The following is a 20,265-nucleotide window of genomic DNA, read 5'->3' on the forward strand; positions in this document are numbered from 1 at the left end:
GGGTAGCAGGTGTAAGGCCCAGCCACTCTGCCACTGTGGCTAGCACCCAGGCCCGTTATGTCCTGTGGGGAGAGAATGGGCAAAGATGGGTGAGAGTGGGCAGAAGGCAGGATGGAGGGATCCATTAATTGGCGTCAGCTCCGGTGGTTCAGCCGCCCCAAACAGTTCCCTCCCTGATCCTCTGGGCGTTGTTCCCGGCCGCAGTTCCATGGCCCCTATTGGTTGAGGACCGTCCAGAGCGTGGCCTCCCAGAGGTACGGGAGTCCCTGGTGTCATGCCCCTGGTGTTGCCGTCTCCGATCAAGGTGTCTCGAGGAGGTGTCTCGGGCCGTCGCCTCCATTGTCCAGCGTCTCCTTTGGTGTGAATCTTTCGGAGGCACCGCCGTACAGGGGCAGCCCACGGTGTTCGAGATGACGCACCGCTGTTACTGGCGTCTCTGTCAGGGCCTCTGTCAAGGCCCCTCGGAGGACGGGCGACCAGGGCCCAGAGCAGCTGCCTCACCGCCCATGTCTTCGTTGCTGCCGCTACCGTTGTAAAGCTGGTCTGCGGCGTCTCCTTGAGGATTGTTGCAACGGCCGTAGCGGTACAGGGGGCGGGTCGAAGATGCCACGCCCTCCGTGCTACCGCCGCTGTCAAGGCCCCTGGGTGGCGAACGACTAGGCCTGGAGAAGCAGTCCCGGCCGCGGTCGTCTTCGCTGCCGCCTCTTCCACCGCCCAGCTGATCCGCGGCGCCTCCTCTGATCCTCGGAGACGCCGCCGCTGCCCGTTGCAGCTGCTGTTGGTTTCGTTGGCGGCGCCTCCGCCGCACAGCTGATCTGTGGAGACGCCGCCCTTGCCCGGTGATCGGCATCGGAGGAGACCGCAGACCAGGGCTCGCTGGGCTCTCACCGCCGAAGATGCCGCCGCCACCCGGGAGCCGGTCAGGGGCAGAGCAGAGCCTTCAGCCCCTCCTGTATGGCTGCGAGGGCTGCCGTGGTCCAGGGCTGTCGTGGTCCAGGGGCGGGCCTCTCGACGCCGATGCCGCCGCCTCCGCCACCCAGCTGGTCCAGCTGGTCCGCGGCGTCTCCGTGGATAGTCCGGTGACGCCGCCGTCCCCGGGAGCCGGTCAGGGGGCCGGGGCAGAGCAGAGCCTCCGGCCCCTCCTGGATGGCTGCGACGGCTGTCGTGGTCCAGGGGCGGGTCTCTCACCTCCGGCACCGCCGATGCCTCCGCCTCCGCCACCCAGCTGGTCCAGCTGGTCCGCGGCGTCTCCGCTGATAACCTGGAGACGCCGCCGTCACCCGGGAGCCGATGGGGGGGCCGGGGCAGAGCAGAGCCTCCGGCCCCTCCTGGATGGCCAGGGGGGGGCCTGGAGCCGCCCCGCTGCCACCGCCATCGCCGTTGCCAGGCTCCCTGGATCAACGACCAGCCTGGGGGCTTGAAAATCGTCGCCGCAGCCGCTGCCATCCTTCCGCCGGGGCCTCCGCCGCACAGCTGATCGGCGGAGGCGCCGCCCTTGCTCAGCAGTTGACAAGCGGCAGAGGCAGGGCGGAGGGTGCTGGCTCCGTTTATAACGGTCGCCAGCGGCCCAGGCGGCGGGGCAGGGATGTCCTGGCACCCCTGCAGTTGTTTCGGGAGGCAGCGGGCGGCATAATTACCCAGCTCATTTGCCCGAAATTTTTGCCCCACCCCAGGGGTCCATTGACGTCCCTGGGGGGCTCCTGGGGGGACGCCTTACTGTTGGGGGCTACGGAGCTCTCCCCAGCGCGTCCGCCATCTTCGGAGCCGGCAAAAAAAAACTTTAATTACACTATTATGCATATATATATATATATATATATATATATATATATATATAAAATGTTAACTATTTAGATTACCTTGCTAGGCCCCAAACATGGGGCAAATCTTTATTTCCTGTTTTCAGCCTATCTTGAAGGCCATCGAACAGGCTGTAGTCACACCGGACAGTTCATATATTTGTGTAAATTACTAACAAAGAATTAAAGGGAAACTGAAATGCATTTCTGACTCTTTAGTCTTCATCAAAAAAAAAAAAGCTAACAGAGCGAGAGAGACCTTGTGGCTTAAGAGGCAAATAACACTGCCTAATATGCAATCAGCCCAGGTTCGAATCTCAGAAGGGTATAGCTGACTGATGAAGACTAAAGAGTCAGAAATGCATTTCAGTTTCCCTTTAATTCTTTGTTAGTAATTTACACACACACACACACACACACACACATATATATATGGTATATATATATGATATATATATATATATATATATATATATATATATATATATATATATATATATGTTTAAATTACTAACAAAGAATTTAGGGAGGCTGAAATGCATTTCGGACTCATTAGTCCTCATCAGTCAGTCATACCCTTCTGAGATTCGAACCTGGGCTGCTTGCACGTTAGGCAGTGTTTTTACTTCTTGAGCCACAGGTTCTGTCTCGCTTTGTTAGCCTTTTTGCAAGGGGAGAAATATGTGTCATATGTTAACTCTAATGAGTCCGAAATGCATATGACATATATATATATATATATATATATATATATATATATATATATATATATATATATATATGTATATGTATATGTATATGTATATGTATATGTATATGTATATGTATATGTATATGTATATGTATATGTATATATATAAATGCACTGGACAACCAAATAAAACACTGGTGAAGGATAAGTCCTGGTTCTGGTAAGCAGACATTTATCCTACCAGATCATTTTCTGTCAAAGTACAAGGCAGAATCCAATATTTCATTGTATTGCCCTAGTTAAAAAAATATAAAACTTAGCCTACCCTATTCTCCCACTGTGCTCTTTAAGGAGATGTTTTCTCTAGCTCTCTCCTGTCATCTACCCATGGTCCAGATACAGTATTTACAACTTAAATATGATATGGCCGTATTCAACACATTGTTAAATGCTGGCTAAGGTTCAGAGCTATAGTAAATCACAATAAGAAGGCATCAGGATGAGTCAGATTTAAAAACATAAATCACAGTTCCCCAGTTAAGAGATAATTTATCAATACATTTATGAAGATAAATGCAATTTCTTTGTAAAGAAATTACAAAACTAAAATTACATAATAGTTGATAAAACTACTCACTTCCCCCCCCCCAACAGGCTGGCGCCTGCCTGACTTTTTGCACTGGTCAATTCCTCTTATTTTTGTACCAATCAGCAATATTTTACATATGCTTCTTAAAAGGTTTATTTACTTCCTCTAAAAATCTGCTATAGGGAAGCTAAATGTTCTCACAGTATTGTCTCTTAGCTCTTCCTCTTGATCTTGCTAGTGGACTTTTTCTCATTTGTTCGGAGATAATCGTAACCCTCTACATTGATCAGTATTTAGAACATGGGATCCAATTCTTTCTGGGCTGGGATATACCTGCCTTTTAAGTGCTGCTATAGACCAAATGTGGTAGGAGAAGCCATGACAAAAAATGAATTAGTTTTTAATTCCTTTGCATTTCAATGTATTGAAATACATTAAGCAAAGTTAATTAAAATATCCACTCATAATGTATTTAATTAGTTCCTCTTCTGTTATACGAAAATATAAGTTGATTGCAACTTTTTGAGTTACTGCACCCAAGACATTTATGTATTGCTCATAGACTGGAGATGCCAGATTATGCATCTCCAATTAGCATGAGTAATTTGTTTTTCCCTTTTATGATTTAAAAATAGAGTGAAAGCGTTTTGGATGAAAGATAAATCTGGAAATAAAATATCTTCTAATATTAAACAACCCACTTTATGTGTCACCTGGAAGAATTGTGTACAATGTTTACAATTATAAAACCATCCTCTTTCCACTGGCCGCCTCATTTTGTGTATTATTTACTAAATGCATGTGCCTTCCAGGCCAATAGGTTCAGACAGTTCCTAAGAACACACGTATAATACATAAAACGCTAAAATTATTTAGCATTCTAAGGCAATTCCAACACTAAAACATTTAAGGAGACGACACAGTAGATACTGTCAGACCACTCAGAACTTCCCTTTGCAATGCTGTGGGTAGGAAATTGTCACTATGCATAAACAACAGAACACTGAATTAGGGGTGATGTGGGTTTGAAATCTCACTAAACTATGAAGGCTGTACATCAGCTTATCCTCATAGGAGAGGAGTAAAGACCAAAATGACTCTTGTTCCTCGCAGAGAAAATGATAAGATTGGTGTGGTTTTTTTTTCATTTTTTCATATTTCTTTTCACTCTAGAGCTCATTTATATTTCATGATGTCTGTTTCTATTCCCAGATAAATGTAATTATTTTCCAGGAATTTCACATAGATTTTCACAACAAAAATTGCAATACAAAGAGGTAGATCTTCTCTTCCCCAAAGCAGTGTTTCTCAACCTTGGGAACTTTAAGATGCATGTCCTTCAGTTCCCAGAATTCCCCAGCCAGCATGCTGGCAAGTCAAAGAAAAAATAAAATTATAAAAAGAAAAAAAGTTATATTGTATCATCACCGGCGAGCTAAGATATGTCTCTAAGAAAATCAGCTCTCCTTCCTTTGGGAGACACAGCAATCTCACAAAGTATAAATACAATCAGACTTACTTTCTGAAAAGAAAGGTAAAAATGCCTTTCTAACTTTTAGTAATCATGTGCAAGACTTTCAATGCCAAAAGACATAAAAATATAGTGCTGTTAAAACCAAACAGCATTTTTTTTTTAATAAAAAGACTCCATAGAGAAAAGTTTATAGAGGAAAATATAGAATTTTGGAGGACCACAGGGCAATGCTAGTGTCTTTCCTGTTGGAGCCACCCTGAGATAAAAAGGTTCCAAAGTGAACAAAAATACTTAAGCATTAGTCAAATTAAAAATAATCTTACATAATATTTCCATCTATTTTTTTAAACCTATTCTTACAAACCCCTTCATGGATTACTGCCTTGTCGTGGTGAAGGGGCTTGCGTAATTCAATGAAGCTATGAGCTATGCCATGCAGGGCCACCCAAGATGGAAAGGTCATAGCAGAGAGTTCTGACAAAACGTGATCCACTGGAGGAGGAAATGGCAACCCACTCCAGTATCTTTTCCATGAAAACCCTATGGACAGTACCAAAAGGCAAAACGATATGACGCTGGAAGATGAGCCCCTCAGGTCGGAAGGCGTCCAATATGCTACTGGGGAAGAGCAGAGGGCTAGTACTAGTAGCGCCAGAAAGAATGAAGCGACTGGGCCAAAGCCGAAAGGACGCTCAGCTGTGGATATGTCTGGTGGTGAAAGGAAAGTCCGATGCTGTAAAGAGTTCGAATCCAAGGCAAACCATTCAATATCACAGTACTCCAAGTCTATGCCCCAACCACCAGTGCTGAAGAGGATGAAATTGACTGGTTCTATAAAGCCCTACAGCACCTTATAGAACTAACACCCAAATATGATGTCCTTATCATCATGGGAGATTGGAATGCTAAAGTAGGAAGCCAAAAGATAACTGGAATAACAGGCAAGTTTGGCCTTGGAGTACAAAATGAAGCAGGGCACAGGCTGATAGAATTTTGTCAAGAGAATACGATGGTCATAGCAAACACTCTTTTCCAACAACCCAAGAGACGGCTTTACACATGGACATCACCAGACGGTCAACACAGAAATCAGATTGACTATATGCTCTGCAGCCAAAGATGGAGAAGCTCTATACAGTCAGTAAAAACAAGACCAGGAGCTGACTGTGGCTCAGACCATGAGCTTCTTGTTGCAAAGTTTAGGCTTAAATTAAAGAAAGTAGGGAAAAGCGCTAGGCCAGTCAGGTATGAATTAAAACATATCCCTGTTCAATATACAGTAGAGGTGACAAATAGATTTAAGGAATTAGATCTGATAGACAGAGTGCCTGAAGAACTATGGACAGAGGTTCGCAACATTGTACAACAGGTAGCAACCAAAACCATCCCAAAGAAAAAGAAATGCAAGAAAGCAAAATGGCTGTCTGAGAAAGCTTTGCAAATAGCTGAGGAAAGGAGGGAAGCGAAAGGCAAGGGAGAAAAAGAAAGCTATGACCAATTAAATGCAGAATTCCAAAGAATAGCTAGAAGAGATAAGAATGCCTTCTTAAATGAACAATGCAAAGAAATAGAAGAAAACAATAGAATAGGGAGGACCAGAGATCTTTTCAAGAAAATTGGAGAGATGAAGGGAACGTTTCATGCAAAAATGGGCATGATAAAGGACCAAAATGGCAGGGACCTAACAGAGGCAGAAGAGATTAAGAAGAGGTGGCAAAATTACACAGAAGAACTATACAAGAATGAGCTTAACGTCCCTGATAATCACAATGAGTTGGTCACTGACCTCGAGCCAGACATCCTAGAATGTGAAGTGAAGTGGGCCTTAGAAAAGCTGAGCAACAACAAAGCTAGTGGAGGTGACAGTAGCTATTCAAAATCTTAAAAGATGATGCAGTAAAAGTGCTACACTCAATTTGCCAGCAAATTTGGAAAACTCAACAGTGGCCACAGGATTGGAAAAGATCAGTTTATATTCCAATTCCAAAGAAAGGCAGTGCCAAAGAATGTTCAAACTATCGCACCATTGCACTCATTTCTCATGCTAGTAAAGTTATGCTTAAAATCCTACAAGCTAGACTCCAGCAGTATGTGGATCAAGAACTACCAGAAGTACAGGCAGGATTTCGAAGAGGCAGAGGAACTAGAGATCAAATTGCTAATATACACTGGATCATGGAGAAAGCTAGAGAGTTCCAGAAAAACATCTACTTTTGCTTCATTGACTATGCTAAAGCCTTTGATTGTGTGGATCATAACAAACTCTGGCAAGTCCTTAAAGAGATGGGCGTACAGGCCATCTTATTTGTCTCTTGAGAAACCTATATGCGGGCCAAGAAGCAACAGTGAGAACTGGACATGGAACCACTGATTGGTTCAAAATTGGGAAAGGAGTCCGGCAAGGCTGTATACTGTCGCCTTGCCTATTTAACTTACATGCAGAGCACATCATGAGAAAGGCAGGGCTAGATGAATCAAAAGTTGGAATTAAGATTGCCGGAAGAAACATCAACAACCTAAGATATGCAGATGATACCACTCTAATGGCAGAAAGTGAAGAGGAACTAAAGAGCCTCTTGTTGCGAGTGAAGAAGGAGAGTGCAAAACTTGGGTTGAAACTAAACATTAAGAAAATCAAGATCATGGCATCTGGCCCTCTCAATTCCTGGCAAATAGATGGGGAAGAAATGGAGTTAGTGACAGATTTTATTTTCCTGGGCTCCAAGATCACTGCAGATGGGGACTGTAGCCAAGAAATGAAAAGACGCTTGCTCCTTGGGAGGAAAGCCATGGCAAATCTAGACAGCACACTAAAAAGCAGAGACATCACCCTGTCAACAAAGGTGTGTATAGTCAAGGCTATGGTCTTCCCAGTTGCAATGTATAGCAGTGAAAGTTGGACCATAAGAAAGGCTGAGCGCCAAAGAATTGAAGCCTTTGAACTATGGTGCTGGAGAAGACTCCTGCGAGTCCCTTGGACTGCAAGGCGATCAAACCGGTCAGTCCTAGAGGAGATCAACCCTGACTGCTCTTTAGAAGGCCATATCCTGAAGCTAAAACTCAAATACTTTGGCCACCTAATGAGGACTCACTGGAGAAGAGCCTAATGCTGGGAAAGATTGAGGGCAATAGAAGAAGGGGACGACAGAGAATGAGGTGGCTGGATGGAGTCACTGAAGCAGTAGGCGTGAGCTTAAATGGACTCCAGAAGATGGTAGAGGACAGGAAGGCCTGGAGGAACGTTGTCCATAGGGTCGCGATGGGTCGGACACGACTTCGCAACTAACAACAACAACAAAGTGCTACAAAAAAGCTATGAAGTCACTATTTTATACATTTGTCTTTGTCTTTTACTAACTCACTTTTTTCTTTTCATATATTTTTCTCTCTTCTGTTTTGGTATGTTTCTGTAATTTTTTAATTCTGTATAAAATTCTTTTCCAGTTAAAATTAGACATATAAATAAAATGTTCTCACATAAAAAGCCCAAATTACAAAAATTCATGCAATCCTCTTGGCAGATCACAAGATGGTGCTGGTCCACCCTAATTACTGATTGGGAGAGCAAGACACACCTTTCCAAGTTATACTATTCCAAGAAACTAGTACAGGGAAAAGTGAACATTTTGTTTACACATAAAATTTCATAGAATGCATGTCTTGTGCAAAAAAAAGGAATATCAGAATAAGGTATGTGTGTGTGCATGTGCGTGTGTGTGAGAGAGAGAAGGTTTAATGTCAATTTACCTATTTTTATGAGAACAAAGTAAAAACAAATTCCTGTGCCTATTTTCCCTGCATCTCCCCCTTTTCCTTATTTATATCACATCTCATTATAATTAACATGAGAGTGAAACTGGATTACATTGTGAAAGACTTTTCTATAAACTTAATAGCCATTTAAGTTCCTTTCCCCTAATCTTAAATTAATTTCTCATAGAAGGAAACAGGAATATTTTACTGGCAATGAGGAGAAAAAGCAAACCTCCGAACTAATGTTTAAAACTAAGAATATATAAGAAAAACACAACTGCAGCATTTTCATTAATCATGCATTCTCCAGTAAATTAATGGTACTCCAGTAAGTTAAAATCACTTAAACTACGGGTTGCTACTTTGTTTCCTAAAAGCTGAGTAGGGAATTTCCTTTTTTCAATTTTAAAACAAATCTTTTAAAATTAGAAACCTTGTAACATGAAACAATAGCAATAGTACATTTTGGAAAAATTAAGGAAACTTTTCCTGATAGTTTACCTTAAACCTGGGGGGGGGGCACACATCTCATCCCCTGTTCCAATACAGTCCTGCTTACGGGTTTCAGGACTCCCAAAGGGAACGCCTCCATAGGACTTATGAAAATGAACTATAGTAGCCCCCAGATCTTGGCTCCCATTACAGCCTTGTACCAATGTGGTTCCACTATCAGCATGACCTTTGAACAGACAACAGGAAACGCAATTGTGACTTCAATTTTGTCAGAAATTTCAGGCAGGAAAATAATCCCGTCAGTACTCTTTCCTTGAAGGAAAGCCTTTCATCAACGGAACTGGTGAGGGTGGCAAAAGTAGCTAATCGCCAGACCAAGATTAGCTTCTGACATAAAGCCCAAGGAAAAGGCTAGAAAAATATCGCAACCTGGATCAATATAAATTTAGGTGCACATGTTACACATTTGTCTCATCTGTTGTGGGACATGTAAAAGTTGATAGCATGATAGATTGTGCTATGTAGCCTCTTTAAAGCTATACAAAGGGCAAAGCTCTTGATTTCAACCATTCACTATTAAAATTTAAGTTGGTGGTTAGCTTTTATCACTTTTAGCTAATGACTGAAGCTAAAGTCTGCATTTCTCACCTCCACAATTTATTTAGAAAACTTTATCTGTAATATAAGAATTCAAAAGACTGAATGCAAAGCAGGCAAAGGATGCAAAGCAATAATACCTATTTAATTTTTTAAGTTCAGCATTGTATTCTAACGACTATGAGACGAAGACATTGGACAGAATGAGGATAGGTAATGTTTAAAAATACATGGATTAAAGTCATACAAATCAAAGGAAACAACTGTTATATAAAATTACATATGACTTTATATACTGTAACTTGGAAAACATCACAAAACTACCACAACCCAAACTGAAGTATTTACGTTCATATTGGATTCTTCTACTGTACATTATTTGGGACTACCTAGTCAATACATGACTAATTTAAAATTTAAAAATATACGTTAGAGGAAAGAGTTATTATAGCTAGCCATGGACAACCTGAGATAGCATTTTTTTTTAATTTTTAAAGAAATCTAAACATTAAATGAGGAATATTAACTCCATATGAGACATAAAAAGCCTACTAATAAATATAGAGAGTCTGGATGAAAAAAGATATATGTAGAGAAAATGTGCCAGCCTCTTTCTAGTACATAAAAATAAGAAGTTTCTACAAATTTTGACCTACTAAGTTCCATGCCCTTCTCACAACATCTGACGTCATTATAGTCAGCTGGAAAACAGCAAACCAGCCAATGACATAGCTGCATGCAAAACACACCCATCACATTAGAGAGAGCATGGATTCAAACACTCAAAAAGTGTAGTTAGCTATCCCTCTTTTTTGGTGGTGGTTTGCTATTTTTTCCTATTCACAGAACCTCCCTTCAAACTCTGTCATTATTTGCTTATTTGGATCACAGGTTCCTGATGTGCCCCTGAATGATAAAGCCCCTATGGAGACAGCACTGTCATAAACCTAAAGCCTAGGAAGGAAAAAAGAAAGAATTGCAAAGCATTCCCAAAAGGAAAGATCTATGCTGCTTTGAGACTGAAACAGGGAAGACTTGACATTGCTTGACAATCCCAAAGCACAAACCTACTTTCTTAGTTTTAACGGGGAAGTAGCTGTATAAGAAGAGATTCTCAAGAGGTTCTTCAAAATTCTAGGAAGACAAAGGCCAAGAAAGAATTATAAAGAAAAAGTCATCTTTTTTTATAAATCTTTTCCACCCTTATGTATACAGGTCTATCAACAAGAAAAGGAATGCAAGAACCACTCTGTGTGTGGACGTGTGCTTGCAGGCACGCTTTTATTTGGACAGCCATTTGTCTGGAATGATATAGGGTCTCCTGCCTGAGCAGGAGGTTGGACTAGAAGACCTCCAGGGTGCCTTCCAACTTTATTCTGTATATGACCAGTGCAGTGAAATTCCATTAACTCAGTTTTCTGTTTCTAGAAAGAGCCAACCTGATGCTTTGGGGAAGATTCCAAGCATAGTATGAAAGCAACATTGTTCAACTATTTTGTCCTCAGATCTTAGTATTCATGGAGGTTTCTTTTAGTTATGAGTAACAGCCATTCATAAATTGTGTTCATTCATCAGTTGTACCCTTTTAAAGCCACTTAAGACAGTACCATTGACTGTATCTTGACTATATTTTCACAATACACTGAGTCCAAACTATCCAGCTACATTTTCTCCTAGTATGTTTTATGAATTCAGCTTGGTACTTAATTAATGCTATAGTATGTAATGCATAGTAAGAAAATTGGATTAAATAAACTGTGGTTAAGATCATCATGCAACTTTAGCCTATTTTCATTACCAACATTTTCCAACCTGATGTCTTTCAGATATTTTAGATTATATTTCCTATAATTCCTGGAGTTTAACTAGTTCTATAGGCAGCCTTTCATAGTAAAAATGATCTCTCTTATATTCATCAGATTAATATTAATATCAACAAAGGATAGTTTCTTAATGAAATACTATACTACAATTTAACTTTAATATATCACTTCTTGGTATTACTATAACAAGCAAGAGGATCATTATACAATGAAAATGTATATTTAATTTATAAGAAAATAGACATACTGTATAACAGAGTTGATTCAGAAAACGTTTGCAGCATGGAAGAAGTTCTGCCTTATTTTTTTTTTATTTTAATCCCATTTATATCCCGCCCTTCTCCGAAGACTCAGGGCGGCTTACAATCTAAGCACAAATTAAATGTGCTTAGCAATAGCCTTCATTCTATGTATATGCCTGCTTATTAGGGCTTTCGGCCCCCCCAAGCGGCATTATTACAAAGTCAGCTTATTGCCCCCAACAATCTGGGTCCTCATTTTACCTACCTTGGAAGGATGGAAGGCTGAGTCAACCTTGAGCCTGGTGGGATGCGAAACTGCAATAATTGCAGGCAGCTGGTGTTACTTAAGGAGGCATTAGCCCACTGCTCCACCAAGGCTCTTAATATTAATATTGTAAGGAAGAAATTGCTTTACAGATCTACTTGGGCTATTCTAATTTGTACTTTTTGTTAAAGTACAGAGATAAGGTGTGAGCTGACAAAAGGATCATCTATCCTTGTCTTGTTATTACCAATAGGGAAGATTTAGTTTATTTGTGGAAGTGACAGTAGAATGTCAGAAGAAAGTGACTATGCAATGTTGATGTTTTTAATTTTATTTGATTTTATGACTCAACGTATATGTCATTCCAGTTCAGTCTAAAACTGAGTGGAATCAAACATTTTGTACTTCAAAAAAATAATAATCAGATTTTAATAAACTCAGAACAATAATAGAATTCCATCGCAAGAATTAATGGGAAAAAGAGGTTAAGATGCATGAAAGTTCATATTAAAATACGATTGCAAACAAGTCCAATAAAAAAAATAATAACAGAAGAAGCCAATGTGGCAAAACAAAAAACTTAGAGAAGATCTGAAAATAAAAAGGCATATATAAATAGGGAAAGAAGCCAAGACATGGTGGAAGATTACAGATAGTGAAAACTACAGAAATAGCATCAGAATGACCATTGCGAGGGATAACAGCAAAGATTTACGCATTTTCAAACTAAAAGAATCAGTATACCAATTGCTCAATGAAGGTGACCAAGCTGTTGCCAAAAGTAGACACTTAATTTTTGTTTGTCAGGAAATTACCTACAGCAACACCTGCGGCCGGCATCAACTTCCCTCCGTCCAGTGCGCTCCCACAGAGAGGGCCTCCTCAGGGTGCCTCCGATCAAAGAATGCCGATTGGTGGCCCCCAGGGGGAGAGCGTTCTCTGTGGGTGCACCAGACCTTTGGAATCGCTTACCGGTCGAGCTCCGGATGGCCCCCGACCTTCGCTCCTTCCAGCGCGATCTCAAAACCTTTTTTGAACAAGCTGGCCTGGATTGGGTTTTTTATAATTAGTTTTAATTTTTAATATGTATTAATTATTACGGGCATAATGGTTTAATTACTTTTTAATTTTTGTATTCTGCTTTTTATTATGTATTGCCCTGTTCACCGCCCTGAGTCCTTCGGGAGAAGGGCAGTATACAAATTAAATTATTAAATTAAAATTAAATTGTGAACAGCAGAATGAAGGGTCAGAAGTGAAACTTTAGATTAAATGGCCAAGGAATACCTCTTTCCCTTAAATGAGTTTCAATCTCCAAGACTTGATGAGCTATATTCCCTCAGAGAAATTGCTAATAATTAAGAGTTTATGTATTACTCTTGAGAATCATGGAAAACTGGTAAACTGCCCAGTAAGTAGTATAAACAAAATGTCCATATTTTAAAAAGGAGGATCCAAGGTCCTACAGATGTCTGTTTAACATCAATGAATAAGCTTCTAGAACAGATAATAGAGAGGTTGATTTGGAAGCATCTTGAAAATATAAAGTAATTATCAGATATCAGTAGGGATTTGTCAAGAACATGTAGGAGATAACCAGACTAAGCCCAAGAGAGGAGTCAAAAGTCTCATCAGTCTCGAGTGCCTTCATGTGCAGAAGAAACCTAAGTCCAGCCCACCTTCAATTGCATTGACTTCTTATCTACTGCCTATAGACAGCATAAGTTTGCAATAAACCTTTATATTAATTTGAACTGGACTTCCTGATTTTCCCGCGCTTGACAGCACACCTTGTTAGATTTATCTCATTTTTTTATTCCACAATTTCCTTGATACTTTGTGGGAAATCTGTAAACATAGTATTTCCTAAGCTCAACAAAATGTTTAACAAAGTACCCTTTGGTGTTTTGATTAGTAAATTAAGTATGGGCTGGATGGCACATGACTTAGCTCGCTCAAAAATCTTTCTGTCATTTGTCAAACATCTCATGGACAGTTTAATTTGGATTTCTGTACTAAACCTGGATAAGATTCAGTGGTCCTACCAGTCTCTCCCAATTGTACTGTATGATTCTACGAATCACAGAAACTAAAGAGCCCTGGGAAGCCAAGCCAAAGTGATACAAGATGAATAAGCTTACGATCTGCATCACTGGCAGAAATAAAAATGTTCATTTCATATTAATATGAAACCATGGCCTGTGGACCAAAGCTGAGGCCACACATATCAAACCATTATCTTTAAACTATGGTTTGCTGAATTAGTAGCGCGCAAAACCAAAATGAAAAATATATCACACTTTGGCCAGTGCAATGTATGAACTACGTAAATGATTCTTGCAAAACAGCTGCCTCTTACAAAAGCTTCTGCCTCTGAATAAGATAGTCAGAAAAGGTGCTACCAGACTGCTGATATTTTGCTACTATAGTTTAACATAGCTCTCCTTGTACAATGCCAAAAGAGCACACTAAAGTAGCATTGGCTGTTTGGTACAATACAATAACCCATTGTTTGCTTGCTCCTGTCTTACTGAATAACTCAGTTCGCTGGATACACATAACACAATGAATCATAAAGTAACCTCACTGACTGCTTTGCACAATGCACTGAATGATACTGTGCCAACTATCTGCTGCTTAGCAGGTTGTGTGAACCCAGTCAGCATCTTATATTCTGCCACTGATTACTGATTTAAGAATCCTATTGTACTGTATCAAAGTTCTGTTTACTCCATGTAGTATCTTGCAAAATTTAATTGCTGTGATCAGATTTGAAGGCAATATCATTTAACCCAGTCTTCCATCTTGTCTTATGTAAATTATGCAATATTTATTGTATCTATCACATTCCTAGGTGGGTAAAGTGCACTGTCTCTTTTTATAAAACCGATGAGAAAGGAAGTGTCTTGTTCAAGGCTGTCCATTGAGTTAATGACTACAGAAAGATTTTCCAGGTTGAAATCAAACTAGCATTACACAGTGTGTCACAGACAAAGGGAGGGCGTTCTTTGTGGGCGCGCCAGACCTATGGAACCGCTTGCCGGTTGAGCTCCAGATGGCCCCCGACCTTCGCTCCTTCCGCGCGATTTAAAAACTTATTTATTTGAACAATCTGGCCTGGTCTGATGGGTTTGGGGTTGGATTTAGTTTTAACACAGTTTTATTATTGTATTATATTGGGCATAATTATTTAATCCTTTTTAACTTCTTTAACTTTTGTATTTATATTTTGATATTTATTGCCCTGTACACCGCCCTGAGTCCTTCGGGAGAAGGGCGGTATAAAAATTTAATAAATAAATAAATAAATAAATAAATATAGACCAGTAAGATGGACCTTAGACTATTGCTATTAAATCCCTTTCATGATGTGGAAGCTACATCTGCATATTTTACAGGTTCCCTAGTGATTGGAATATTGATGTGATTCATCACAAATAGCAATTATTATAAATAATGCCCCACATGAGGTACCAAGATCTAATGGACCTTGTCTGAGCTTGAAGGATATGGTAGCCCGAAACGGTCGAGAGACCTCCTCAGAATCTCAGTGCTGTAGTCTAAACTAGAAAATTGGGAAGGGGGGGAAACAAACCACACACAGGAAGCCATCAGAAACAAACTGCTTACCTGTGGTTGCTAATGAAACAATATAGGGGGAGGGTATAACTGGAAGACTTTATTAGAAATAATATTGCACCCATATATTATCTTGGTGTTTTCCGAAGACTCATGGCTTATTCATTGCTAATAAAACCTTAGTGACGGTTACTTAAACAAATATTCTGAGTTTATAAAGCACATGGAACCATATAATAATAATAATAATAATAATAATAATAATAATAATAATAATAATAATAATAATAATAATAATAAAGTTGGAAGGGACCTTGGAGGTCATCTAGTCCAACCCCCTGCTCAGGCAGGAAACCTTATACCATTTCAGGCAAATGGCTGTCCAGTCTCTTCTTAAAAACCTCCAGTGTTGGAGCATTCACCACCTCTGGAGGCATTCACACAGCACTCCAGACTAAAAAGTGACTGGCTACTTTGTGGTCCACTGATGACTCAGCCGCCGTTCCATTCAATCTCCTTTTATAATGACTGCAAGCTTCAAGTAAATAGCATCTTGAAACTGCTGTTGCTTTTTCACCATATTACCATTCTCCAACCCCAGCTTGAATGGATGGATACCTACTCTGACACTCTGTTGAACTAAAATGTCCAGGAAAATTTGTTTACATTTGCAAAACTCCAGAATAAGCTACATCATTTTTTTGTACCAGAAATCAGTATGTAACCAGTGCCCATCCTGTTTTGAAAAATCGCCTCTTTCCCCCAGCTTTTGGCCTCACCTCCTACCTAACCTGCGCCCCAGAATGATACAGTAGCTTCTCTTACCTAGCCCTCTTTGTCCAGTTCTAGAATTTGTTCCTGGAATCAGGCTAGCGCAGGGGTAGGCAACCTCGGCTCTTTTATGACTCATGGACTTCAACTCCCAGAATTCCTGAGCCAGCCAAGCTGGCTCAGGAATTCTGGGAGTTGAAGTCCATGAGTCATAAAAGAGCCGAGGTTGCCTACCCCTGGGCTAGCGGTTCTTCACTTGGACCTTCACAGAACAGAGCAACTTAAAGGCATGGAGCCTCTGAGAGCAATAGATAGATAGATAGATAGATAGATAGATAGATAGATAGATAGATAGATAGATAGATAGATAGATAGATAGATAGATAGATGATAGATAGATAGATAGATAGATAGATAGATAGATAGATAGATAGATACACAGACAGACAGACAGACAGACAGATAGATAGACGGACAGACAGATAGATATAGATATAGATATATATAGATATATAGATATAGATATATAGATATAGATATATAGATTATATATATAGATATATATAGATATATATAAATACACCTGTACAGTTGCTGCCTTAGCGCCAGCAGGTGTTTTTGCGCTGGTGCCTTCCACGGACAGGAGGAGGAATTCCTAGAAACGGCCCCCCTGGGAACCTTAAGGAGACCCCAGGGTTGCTGAAGCAAAGCCAGCTCACTGGGGGAGGCTACCACATTCGCAAGCCGCCGGGGAGATCGCGCAAAAAAAAGGAAAGAAAAAAGAAGTTACCAGTCCAGAACCTCAGGTCCGGGAACCAGTCGGCGGCAGCCCGGAAGGGGAAGGACGCGCTGCGCGCGGCAACCGAAAGAAACCAATGTCGATAAACCGGCTCTTGGGCAAAAGCAGGACGGGGGCTCGAACTCGATGCGCCGCTCCGTCCTTCTCGGCTGAGGAGGGCCGGTGTGCAGAAGTGACAGTGAGGTAACGCGAGCGAGTCTCTGCAACAACAGCGGCCGCTTTCCAGTCACATGTCTGAACTTTCCCCAGCTCCACCCCCTGGCGGTCCTTTCTTTCCCCCCCCGGCCGGATTGCTCCATCCTGGCCGCGGGGCTGGCAGACTACCCAAAGGCGGGGAGGGGAGGGCCGGGCCGGGCCGTCCCTCTCCCTCGCTTTCCTCCAAATTGGTGGGAGCGTTATAGTCGCCCGCTGAGGATTCTTATGAATGCCATGATTGGTTATGTTGGACTAGATGACCTCCAAGGTCCCTTCCAACTTTACATTATGTACTGTACCGGATTAGGCACCTCAACACAATCCTGTGGGAGCGGGAGGCTTGCCACGTTTGAGTCCCGGTAAGTCTGAGCTGTCGAAAGTGGTCCTAGGTTGAAACGGTAACTGAGCTCACCCAGACCTACTTTCTTATAACTGAAGATACGCACCTTCCTTCGGCTGACTTGTGAGTTTGTTTTACAATTCCCTCGAAACCGTGGCCCGCCTGAGGATGTTCTTCAACTTTCACGGGCAGAAAGATGCCAGGCCGTTTTCTCTAATTGATGGTCTTGTCCAAGGCTAAAAGGATCCTCAGAGGTGAACTGCTTCTCAGGAGATATATGCAGACTTGTGAAAAGTGACCTTCCCCCCCCCCCTTGCGTATCTTAGTTAATTTTAGCTTATTTTACAAACTATGCTTAGCCATAAAAGAGATAGTTTCATACAATAGTGTGTCTGTATTGCTACCACTACCTCTATACTGTATTCAAAAGTATTGTGAAGAAGATTGCTTTCTTAATCTAATTTGACTATTTAAGGAGTGATCGTAAACCAAGGGTAGGCAAGCTTGGCTCTTTTATGACTCGTCAACTCCCAGAATTCCTGAGCCAGCATGCTGGCTCAGGAATTCTGGGAGTTGAAGTCTACAAGTCATAAAAGAGCCAAGCTTGCCTACCCCTAGTAAACCAAGGTCCTTCTTTCTCATCCTGTTTCCATCTAAATGCCACATCACAATTTCTAACTAGCATGGAATGGTTGACACCCAGAAGGCACTGTGCTTGGGCAGACTGCCGGCCCTTGCTCTAAAATCTGCATCTCTGAAATTAAAAAAAAATATGATACAGCCAAACACTCATTTTTACTGTCATTATTTTTGGAAAATTATTCAATTTCATAAACTTTTAATTAGCTTAATTAAAGTAGTCTCTATATACAAATAGTAGCAAAAGGAACTCCCTAAGTCCTTACTTTATTCCAGAATACTCCCTTCTTTGAGTTGTTCATCATTGCACTCTGGGAATTACCTATAAGTCTTCAAAATAAAAGAAGTACATTGCCCCAAATCGGAGCCTATTAAATATAATAGCTTGATTTTCACAGTCCGCAGCTAGGAGAAGCATGCAAATAAGGATGATCCAAACCTTCCATCTATCATCTGATCAAATTATTGAAGGACAGATGGGCCAGTTGGATAACCACCACGATTTTGGTCAACAAGTATGGCATATCCAATCAGTTTGCCCACCACCTAATATTCCCAACATTTCTCTACATCCATTTAATTGCTGCTGGTATGATTGAAATCAAGGTTGTAATAAGAGAAAATGGAGAAGGAAATATCACGGGAAGCTCAGATGGACTGGCTGGATATGCTTTGGCTACGTCAAGGACTGCACTGGTAGCAAAGAGAAGGTAGAGAAAGGAAAAGGGTCGATCAGGAGGACAACTGGACAACCATTGCCATAGGCTTCAAGAACAGTATTTCCAACCAACCCACTACCACTAATTTTTCCAGGTCCTTCCTGTTCCTATCTCATATTAGTTGCCTCCAATTAATGTCTTTGGTTTCAAGCATGGGTTGAAGTAGGGAGAATTGGATTCGGAAACGGAACTGGTTAAAGACTGCATGATAAAGTGGGCACAAAATATTCAGGAACCAATTTCGCTGGACACCTGGGAGATAATTTGGGTCAGAAATGTTAAATTTACCCAGGCTCAAAATTTAAGAGAAAATTTTTATAAAATGTTTTATAGATGGCATCTGGATCCCAAGAAGCTGTCCAATATGTATCCTAATGTACAGTCTAAATGCTGGAGGTGTGGTAGTTTAGAAGCTACCTATTTTCACATGTGGTGGACTTGTAGAAAGCTTTTTGGATTAAAATTTGGTGGAACATTCAAAAGATTTTTAAGAGAAAGATAAAGTTCTCCCCGCAATTGTTTTTATTGGGCATTGTTATAGATTGTGATGTTAAAGAAACTAACTTGATGTTGAACATAACGGCAGCACGGTTACTGGTGGGACAATATTGGAAGAAGGATAGTTTGCCCACTGTAGAAGAATGGGTGTTTAAAGTTTCGAATCTTGCAGAAATGTCTAAGATTTCTGCTTATCTGAAGGATCATTCACAGGAAAGATACATTTCAGTTTGGAGGAGATGGATAAATTATATTCAAAACAAATATGGGACCAAAAAGTACCATTTAGCTTATGAGTAGATTTTAGTGGGATATTGTTATTGGTACGTTGTTTGTAGTTATGTTAAAAGAGAGTTAAAGCGCATTATGAATTTGGTTAATTGTATATTATGCATAATTTTTATTTAGAATATGATTATTGTAACTATAATCCTGTATTTAGCTCTGGGAAGTGGGGGGGGGAAGTGGGTGGGTTTGGGGTGGGAGGGATTTGGGGATATATTGTAAAATTTTGTTTTTGTAAAACTCTTTAATAAAAAAAAAGCATGGGTTGAAGTAGGGAGAGCAAAAAGCAAGTGAGCTGGTGTGCAGGCCAGGTAGAACAGGGAGAGAAATGAGCAAGGTATGCTAGCCTTGGCCTTCCGAAAAAGTGATTTATGACTGGTCCTCGCACCTATGACCTTTATAGCATCCCCACCCAAAACCTGGGTGCTTGGCAAGTGGCTGCTATTTATGTCAATTGCAGCATTTTAGCTTTTGACCTTCCCAGCCAGCGTTTGATAAGCAAAGTCAAGGAGGGAAGCTGGATTTGCTTGATGGCTGCGTAATTCACTTAAGAACTTCAGCGATTCACTTAATAACCATAATAAAAATGGTTGTAAAATTTGATGTGACTGAAGACTAAGCCTCACTTTGCAACAGAAATTATAGTCCCAATTGTGGCCCTAAGTTGAGGACTATCTGTACACGCAATAGCTCCTTGTCTCAAGTACCATAAGGGGACAAAGATATCAAAGGTGGATATGGAGAACCTTATCTT

General features: G+C 41.0%; 2 protein-coding genes across 9 annotated transcripts in view; one reads left to right on the forward strand and one right to left on the reverse strand.

Moving 5' to 3' along the window:
- Positions 1-17,363, reverse strand: part of NR1H3 (nuclear receptor subfamily 1 group H member 3) — a 44,877-nt gene extending 27,514 nt beyond the window's left edge. For 2 of the 6 annotated variants that reach the window (XM_083348804.1, XM_083348798.1), the window contains exon 1: positions 16,827-17,084. The gene's annotated coding sequence lies outside the window, so the exon portion shown is untranslated. Of the gene's footprint in view, positions 1-8,807; positions 9,065-16,619; positions 16,744-16,826; positions 17,085-17,341 lie in introns of those variants that run through there. The other 4 variants (XM_083348799.1, XM_083348803.1, XM_083348800.1 and 1 more) reach the window with 4 other exon arrangements.
- Positions 1-20,265, forward strand: part of ACP2 (acid phosphatase 2, lysosomal) — a 69,713-nt gene that overhangs the window by 28,410 nt on the left and 21,038 nt on the right. The window contains exon 1 of one of the 3 annotated variants that reach the window (XM_083348794.1): positions 17,095-17,271. The exons of 1 other annotated variant lie outside the window; for it this stretch is intronic. In XM_083348794.1, the coding sequence (XP_083204920.1) occupies positions 17,256-17,271 (16 nt within the window). In that variant the 5' untranslated portion in view covers positions 17,095-17,255. Of the gene's footprint in view, positions 1-17,094; positions 17,390-20,265 lie in introns of those variants that run through there. One more of the 3 variants, XM_083348795.1, reaches the window with a different exon arrangement.

Source organism: Vipera ursinii (genome assembly GCF_947247035.1).
Source record: "Vipera ursinii genome assembly, chromosome: 1".
Taxonomy (NCBI): domain Eukaryota; kingdom Metazoa; phylum Chordata; class Lepidosauria; order Squamata; family Viperidae; genus Vipera; species Vipera ursinii.